The sequence below is a fragment of the Salvelinus sp. IW2-2015 genome, unplaced genomic scaffold (genome assembly GCF_002910315.2).
Source record: "Salvelinus sp. IW2-2015 unplaced genomic scaffold, ASM291031v2 Un_scaffold1412, whole genome shotgun sequence".
In the NCBI taxonomy this organism is placed as follows: Eukaryota; Metazoa; Chordata; class Actinopteri; order Salmoniformes; family Salmonidae; genus Salvelinus; species Salvelinus sp. IW2-2015.
In genome coordinates, this window is record NW_019942891.1 from 82027 (window position 1) to 90715 (window position 8689).

The 8689-nt window shown below is 45.0% G+C and overlaps 1 protein-coding gene across 1 annotated transcript in view; it reads left to right on the plus strand.

Annotated features, from left to right (window-relative positions):
• The window catches only part of LOC112070745 (G patch domain-containing protein 8-like), a 19307-nt gene that overhangs the window by 904 nt on the left and 9714 nt on the right, over positions 1 to 8689 (plus strand). Inside the window, exon 2 of the mRNA XM_070439099.1 lies at positions 689 to 838. Within this exon, the coding sequence (XP_070295200.1) occupies positions 689 to 838 (150 nt within the window). The remainder of the gene's footprint in view (positions 1 to 688; positions 839 to 8689) is intronic.

An 8689-nucleotide genomic window follows, 5' to 3' on the forward strand; every position in this document is an offset into this window, starting at 1 on the left:
TCAGCTCAGTGGTCAGAGAGGGAATCTAACTCTATTTCGTCATTAGATTCCCTCTCTGACACTGAGCTGAGATAGAGTTAGATTCCCTCTCTGACACTGAGCTGAGATAGAATTAGATTCCCTCCCTGACACTGAGCTGAGATAGAATTAGATTTCAGTGTCAGGGAGGGAATCTAATTCTATCTCAGCTCAGTGTCAGGGAGGGAATCTAATTCCATAAGCATTTCGCAACACTCGCAATAACATCTGCTAATCATGTGTATGTGACCAAAACACTTKAGTTGAGATAGAATTAGATTCCCTCTCTGACACTGAGCTGAGATAGAATTAGATTCCCTCNTGAGATAGAATTAGATTCCCTCTCTGACACTGAGCTGAGATAGAATTAGATTCCCTCTCTGACACTGAGCTGAGATAGAATTAGATTCCCTCTCTGACACTGAGCTGAGATAGAATTAGATTCTCTCACTGACACTGAGCTGAGATAGAATTAGATTCCCTCTCTGACACTGAAATCTAATTCTATCTCAACTCGGTGTCAGGGTGGGAATCTAATTCCATAAGCATTTCGCAACACTCGCAATAACATCTGCCAATCATGTGTATGTGACCAAAACACTTTGAGTTGAGATATAATTTAGATTCCCTCCATGACAGAGGTGGTTGTTGTCCTTGTTGTTTCTCCCAGGACTACGCGGAGAAGGAGAGGACGACGACCATGGCCAAAGCCTTGGAGGACCCGAAGGCCAACTTCTACTGTGATCTGTGTGACAAGCAGTACTACAAGCACCAGGAGTTCGACAACCACGTTAACTCTTATGACCATGCTCACAAACAGGTAATGGACCTGTGAACACACACACACACACACACTTGTAACGCATTGTATTCAACCTTAACGATTGTTTAATCTTTTGTTCATCTTTTGTACACAAAATTGAAGTGTTCATTGACTAGACAAATGGGTAAACATTGTGTGACTAAGACATAGTAGGCAGCAATGGCACAAGACAAACAATGGCTGTAACCCTTTATAAAGGGTCCTATATAGACTATACAGTAGTCAATGACTGTAACCCTTTATGAAGAGTCCTGTATACACTATACAGTTGTCAATGGCTGTAACCCTTTATGAAGAGTCCTGTATACACTATACAGTTGTCAATGGCTGTAACCCTTTATGAAGAGTCCTGTATACACTATACAGTAGTCAATGACTGTAACCCTTTATAAAGGGTCCTGTATAGACTATACAGTGTCAATGGCTGTAACCTTTTGAAGGTCCTGTATAGACTATACAGTAGTCAATGGCTGTAACCCTTTATGAAGGGTCCTGTATAGACTATACAGTAGTCAATGGCTGTAACCCTTTATAAAGGGTCCTGTATACACTATACAGTGGTCAATGACTGTAACCCTTTATGAAGGTCCTGTATTTACTATACAGTAGTCAATGACTGTAACCCTTTATAAAGGGTCCTGTATTTACTATACAGTGGTCAATGACTGTAACCCTTTATGAAGGGTCCTGTAAGACTATACAGTAGTCAATGGCTGTAACCCTTTATGAAGGGTCCTGTATGACTATACAGTGGTCAATGACTGTAACCTTTAAAAGGGTCTGTATAGACTATACAGTGGCCAATGGCTGTAACCTTTATAAAGGGTACTGTATAGACTACACAGTGGTCAATGACTGTAACCCTTTATAAGGGTCTATATAGACTATACAGTGGTCAATGACTGTAACCCTTTATGAAGGTCCTGTTAGACTATACAGTGGTCAATTGACTGTAACCCTTTATAAAGGGTACTGTATAGACTATACAGTGGCCAATGACTGTAACCCTTTATGAAGGTCCTGTATAGACTATACAGTGGCCAATGGCTGTAACCCTTTATAAAGGGTACTGTATAGACTACACAGTGGTCAATGACTGTAACCCTTTATAAAGGGTCCTATATAGACATATAAGTGGTCAATGACTGTAACCCTTTGTGAAGGGTCCTGTATAGACTATACAGTGGTCAATGACTGTAACCCTTTATGAAGGGTCCTGTATACACTATACAGTGGTCAATGACTGTAACCCTTTATAAAGGGTACTGTATAGACTACACAGTGGTCAATGCTGTAACCCTTTATAAAGGGTACTGTATACACTATACAGTGTCAATGACTGTAACCCTTTATGAAGGGTCCTGTATTTACTATACAGTTGTCAATGGCTGTAACCCTTTATGAAGAGTCCTCGTACATTGCAGTGGTACACTTTCAATTTCAACTCGCGAGGTCCATAATCATATTGGGGGCAGGCCAATGTTGGTGTTTATGTTGTTCTAGTTGTGTTGTTGTTGTTGGCCTACCAACACTGCCTTCCAGAAAGTATTCATATACCTTGACTTATTCAACATTTTGTTGAGTTATCCTGAAATCAAAATGGATTAAAAATATTTGTTTTCACCCCATCTACACACAATTCTCCATAATGACAAAGTGAAAACATGTTTTTAGAAAATTTAGCAAATGTATTCAAATGGAATAAAGAAATATCAAATTTTACATAAGTATTCACACCCCTAAGTTAATTAATTGTAGAAGCACCTTTGGTAGTGATTACAGCTGTGAGTCTTTCTGGGTAAGTTCTAAGAGCTGCTAGTCTTTCTGGGTAAGTTCTAAGAGCTGCTAGTCTTTCTGGGTAAGCCTCTAAGAGCTGCTAGTGTTTCTGGGTAAGTCTTAATGCTGCTAGTCTTTCTGGGTAAGTCTCTAGAGCTGCTAGTCTTTCTGGGTAAGCTCTAAGAGCTGCTAGAGTCTTTCTGGGTAAGTCTCTAAGAGCTGCTAGTCTTTCTGGGTAAGTCTCTAAGAGCTGCTAGTCTTTCTGGTAAGCTCTAAGAGCTGCTAGACTTTCTGGGCAAGCTCTAAGAGCTGCTAGTCTTTCTGGGTAAGCCTCTAAGAGCTGCTAGTCTTTTCTGGGTAAGCCTCTAAGAGCTGCTAGTCTTTCTGGTAGCCTCTAAGAGCTGCTAGTCTTTTGGGTAAGCTCTCAGAGTGCTAGTCTTTCTGGGTAAGTCTTAAGAGCTGCTAGTCTTTCTGGGTAAGCCTAAGAGCTGCTAGTCTTTCTGGGTAAGCCTCTAAGAGCTGCTAGTCTTTCTGGGTAAGCCTCTAAGAGCTGCTAGTCTTTCTGGGTAAGTCTCTAAGAGCTGCTAGTCTTTCTGGGTAAGCCTTCTAAGAGCTGCTAGTCTTTCTGGGTAAGTCTCTAAGAGCTGCTAGTCTTTCTGGGTCAGCCTCTAAGAGCTGCTAGTTTTTCTGGGTTAGTCTCTAAGAGCTGCTAGTCTTTCTGGGTAGTCTCTAAGAGCTGCTAGTCTTTCTGGGTAAGCTCTAAGAGCTGCTAGTCTTTCTGGGTAAGTTCTTTAAGAGCAGCTAGTCTTTCTGGGTAAGCCTCTAAGAGCTGCTAGTCTTTCTGGGTAAGTCTCTAAGAGCTGCTAGTCTTTCTGGTAAGTCTCTAAGAGCTGCTAGTCTTTCTGGGTAAGCCTCTAGAGCTGCTAGTCTTTGGGTAAGTCTCTAAGAGCTGCTAGTCTTTCTGGGTAAGCTCTAAGAGCTGCTAGTCTTTCTGGGTAAGCCTCTAGAGCTGCTAGTCTTTTGGTAAGTCTCTAAGAGCTGCTAGTCTTTCTGGTAAGCCTCTAAGAGCTGCTATTCTTTCTGGGTAAGCCTCTAAGAGCTGCTAGTCTTTCTGGGTAAGTCTCTAAGAGCTGCTAGTCTTTCTGGGTAAGCCTCTAAGAGCTGCTAGTCTTTCTGGGTAGCCTCTAAGAGCTGCTAGTCTTTCTGGGTAAGCCTCTAGAGCTGCTAGTCTTTCTGGGTAAGCCTCTAAGAGCTGCTAGTCTTTCTGGGTAAGCCTCTAAGAGCTGCTGTCTTTCTGGTAAGCCTCTAGAGCTGCTAGTCTTTCTGGTAAGCCTCTAAGAGCTGCTAGTCTTTCTGGGTAAGTCTCTAAGAGCTGCTAGTCTTTCTGGGTAAGCCTCTAAGAGCTGCTAGTCTTTCTGGGTAAGTTCTAAGAGCTGCTAGTCTTTTGGTAAGCCTCTAAGCTGCTAGTCTTTCTGGTAAGCCTCTAAGAGCTGCTAGTCTTTTGGTGTAAGCCTCTAAGAGCTGCTAGTCTTTCTAGTAAGCCTCTAAGAGCTGCTAGTTTCTTCTGGGTTAGCCTCTAAGAGCTGCTAGTCTTTCTGGTAAGTCTAAGCTGCTTCTTTGGTAAGCTCTAAGAGCTGCTAGTCTTTCTGGGTAAGTCTCTAAGAGCTGCTAGTCTTTCTGGGTAAGCCTCTAAGAGCTGCTAGTCTTTCTGGTAAGTTCTTAAGAGCTGCTAGTCTTTCTGGGTAACTCTAAAGCTGCTAGTCTTTCTGGGTAAGTCTAAGAGCTGCTAGTCTTTCTGGGTAAGTCTCTAAGAGCTGCTAGTCTTTCTGGGTAAGTCTAAGAGCTGCTAGTATTTCTGGGTAAGTCTCTAAGAGCTGCTAGTATTTCTGGTAAGTCTCTAAGAGCTGCTAGTCTTTCTGGGTAAGTCTCTAAGAGCTGCTAGTCTTTCTGGGTAAGCCTCTAAGAGCTGCTAGTCTTTCTGGTAAGTCTCTAAGAGCTGCTAGTCTTTCTGGGTAAGCCTCTAAGAGCTGCTAGTCTTTCTGGGTAAGTCTCTAAGAGCTGCTAGTCTTTCTGGTAAGCCTCTAAGAGCTGCTAGTCTTTCTGGGTAAGTCTAAGAGTGCTAGTCTTTCTGGGTAAGTCTCTAAGAGCTGCTAGTCTTTCTGGGTAAGTCTAAGAGCTGCTAGTATTTCTGGTAAGTCTCTAAGAGCTGCTAGTATTTCTGGGTAAGTCTCTAAGAGCTGCTAGTCTTTCTGGGTAAGTCTCTAAGAGCTGCTAGTCTTTCTGGGTAAGCCTCTAAGAGCTGCTAGTCTTTCTGGGTAAGTCTCTAAGAGCTGCTAGTATTTCTGGGTAAGTCTCTAAGAGCTGCTAGTCTTTCTGGTAAGTCTCTAAGAGCTGCTAGTCTTTCTGGGTAAGCCTCTAAGAGCTGCTAGTATTTCTGGGTAAGTCTCTAAGAGCTGCTAGTATTTCTGGGTAAGTCTCTAAGAGCTGCTAGTCTTTCTGGGTAAGCCTCTAAGAGCTGCTAGTATTTCTGGGTAAGTCTCTAAGAGCTGCTAGTATTTCTGGTAAGTCTCTAAGAGCTGCTAGTCTTTCTGGGTAAGTCTCTAAGAGCTGCTAGTCTTTTGGGTAAGCCTCTAAGAGCTGCTAGTCTTTCTGGGTAAGCCTCTATGAGCTGCTAGTCTTTCTGGGTAAGCCTCTAAGAGCTGCTAGTCTTTCTGGGTAAGTCTCTAAGAGATTTCCACACCTGGATTGTACAATATTTGCCCATTTATTATTTTCAAAATTCTTCATCCTCTGTCAAAATGTTTGTTGATCATTGCTAGGCAACCATTTTCAGGCCTTGCTATAGATTTTCAAGTTGATTTAAGTAAAAACTGAAACTCGGCCACTCTAGAATATGAATTGTTTTCTTGGTAAGCAACTGCATTGTGCTTTGGCCTTGTGATTTAAGTTATTGTCCTGGTGAAAGTTATTGTCCTGGAGGGTCATGTCAGTATGAGCATGCAGGAAGGGTACCACATGAGGGAGGAGGATGTCTTCCCTGTAACGCACAGCGTTGAGATTGCCTGCAATGACAACAAGCTCAGTCCGATGATGCTGTGACACATCGCCCCAGACCATGATGGACCCTCCACCTCCAAATCGATCCCGCTCCAGAGTACAGGCCTCGGTGTAACGCTCATTCCTTCGACGATAAACGCGAATATGACCATCACACCTGGTGAGAAAAAACCACAACTCGTCAGTGAAGAGCACCTTTTGCCAGTCCTGTCTGGTGATGTACCGATCCTGTGCAGGTGTTGTTACACGTGGTCTGTCACTGCGAGGACGATTAGCTGTCCGTCCTGTCTCCCTGTGTCGCTGTCTTAGGCGTCTCACAGTACGGACATTGCAATTTATTGCCCTGGCCACATCTGCAGTCCTCATGCCTCCTTGCAGCATGCCTAAGGCACGTTCACGCAGATGAGCGGGGACACTGGGCATCTTTCTTTTGGTGTTTTTCAGAGTCAGTAGAAAGGCCTCTTTAGTGTCCTAAGTTTTCATAACTGTGACCTGAATTGCCTACCATCTGTAAAGCTGTTAGTGTCTTAACGACCGTTCCACAGGTGCATGTTCATTAATTGTTTATGGTTCATTGAACAAGCATGGGAAACAGTGTTTAAACCCTTTACAGTGAAGATCTGTGAAGTTATTTGGATTGTTATGAATTATCATGAAAGACAGGGTCCTGAAAAAGGGAAGTTTATTTTTTTGCTAAGTTTATTACTGTGGTAGTGGTGGTGGTGGTGGTGGTTGTGGTGGTGGTGGTGGTTGTGGTGGTGGTGGTGGTGGTTGTGGTGGTGGTGGTGGTGAAACAAGAGACAACAAAACAAAAGCTTTTACAGCTGGTCTGAAACTAGCAGCCGTTCTCTTAAAATCTGGCTTTTCAAAGTAAGGATGAAAGACACTGATCACCCCATCTCAGCACCATGTCGAAACGCCTTTTACAAAATGAGTTGAAATGAGTGTATTTCAGTATTACAGCTCTAAAACCCTGACAGATTTTCTTGGGAGATGAGGAGGCGTTATCGCTCGGCTCCGTATGATGTAACCCAAAGCATCCTAATGTAATACAGTGCACTCTTCCTGCCACACCAATCATTCAGGACCAAGGAGCTCGGTCCACAAGCATCTCTTGCCCAATCGATGTATAGCTAGCTACACCCCCACCCCTCCACTAAGCAGCACACTAACACACCTGGGGTACATATGAGGTATATATAGGAGACGACAAACTGCTTGCTACTAGTTAGTCTACACCCGTTGTTTTACGAAACATGTGACAAAAAATACATTTATCTGATTTTCAGACAGCCAGGGAGGCATGGGGTGCTGCCTGAGACCAGGAGCAGAGGAAGGCTGGATGTATCTGCACATACAGTCAAGCGTGCACTACAAAGAGGAATAGGTGCCATTTGCTTCGCAGGTCGATGTAAATGCAATCACTGGAGCTTCCTCAGATAGGAGAGGTTGCGGAGAGATGAACTCTGTATCTCATCTCTCAGCATGAGAGTAATGATTTATGTTGTAGCTAGACTCACTAAGCTATCTTTTGTAACCAATGTTATTTATCCTCCACCCTCCGTCACCACCACCACCACCACCACAACCACCACCACCACTACTACCACCACCCCCAACCACCACCACCAACAACCAACACCACACTACCACCACCACCAACACTACTACCACCACCACACCCACTACTAACCACCACCACTACACCACCACCACTACTACTACGCACCACCCCCACCACACCACCACAACACCCACCACCACCATACCACCACCACACCCACTACCACTACCACCACCACACCACCACTACCACCACACCCTACCACCACCACCACTACTACTACCACCACTTACCACCACTACTACCACCACTACCACTACTATCACCACTACTACCACCACTACTAATAACTACCACCACCACCACCACCACCACTACTAATAACTACCACCACCACTACTAATAACTACACCACCACCACACCACCACCCACCACTAATAACTACCACACCACTACTAATTAACTACACCACCCACTACCACCACCACTACTACTACCACCACCAACACCAACCACCACTACTACTACCACTACCACCACACTACTAAATAACTACCACCACACACTACTTACTACCACCACCACACTACCACCACACCCCACCACCACACTACATAACTACCACCCACCACGCGACCACTACCACCACACACCACACACCACCACCACAACTACTCTAACCACACCCCACTACTACCACAACACTACCTACCACTACTCACCCACCACCTACCACACCCACACCACCACCACCACCACCACTCTACTACCCACGAACTACTACCACCAACCACCACCACCACCACCTAACCCCACCCCACCACCACCATACATACTCTACCACCACCACCACCACCACCACTACTACTACCACCCACCACTACCCGCCACCACACCAACCACCACACCACCACCACTACTACCACAACCAACCACCCCACTACTACCACCAACCATCCACCCACCACCACCACTTACCCACCACCACCACCACCATTACTGACTTAACTCCCACCACCACCACCACCACCACCACTACACCACGCACCACCACCACACCACTACTACCACCACACCACCACCACTATCTCAACACAACTACACTACCACTACATCTACACCACACTACTAATAAACTACCACCACCACTACTACCCCACCACCCACCACCACCACTACCCCAAAAACCACCACCACACACTCAACCAACACCACTACCCCACACACCACAACCACAACCACCCAACACACCACAAAAAACCCACCCCCACCACCACCACCCCACCACCACTACCATTGAAGCCACAACCTCCTTTTCACAACACCACCCCCCCCCACCACTACAGACCACATACCAACCAACACCAACACCAACCACTTACCCTACCACTACCACTTACCGCTACCCCGTTAGCACTCACTCTTCATCCATAAGTGAATGGCTTTTAAA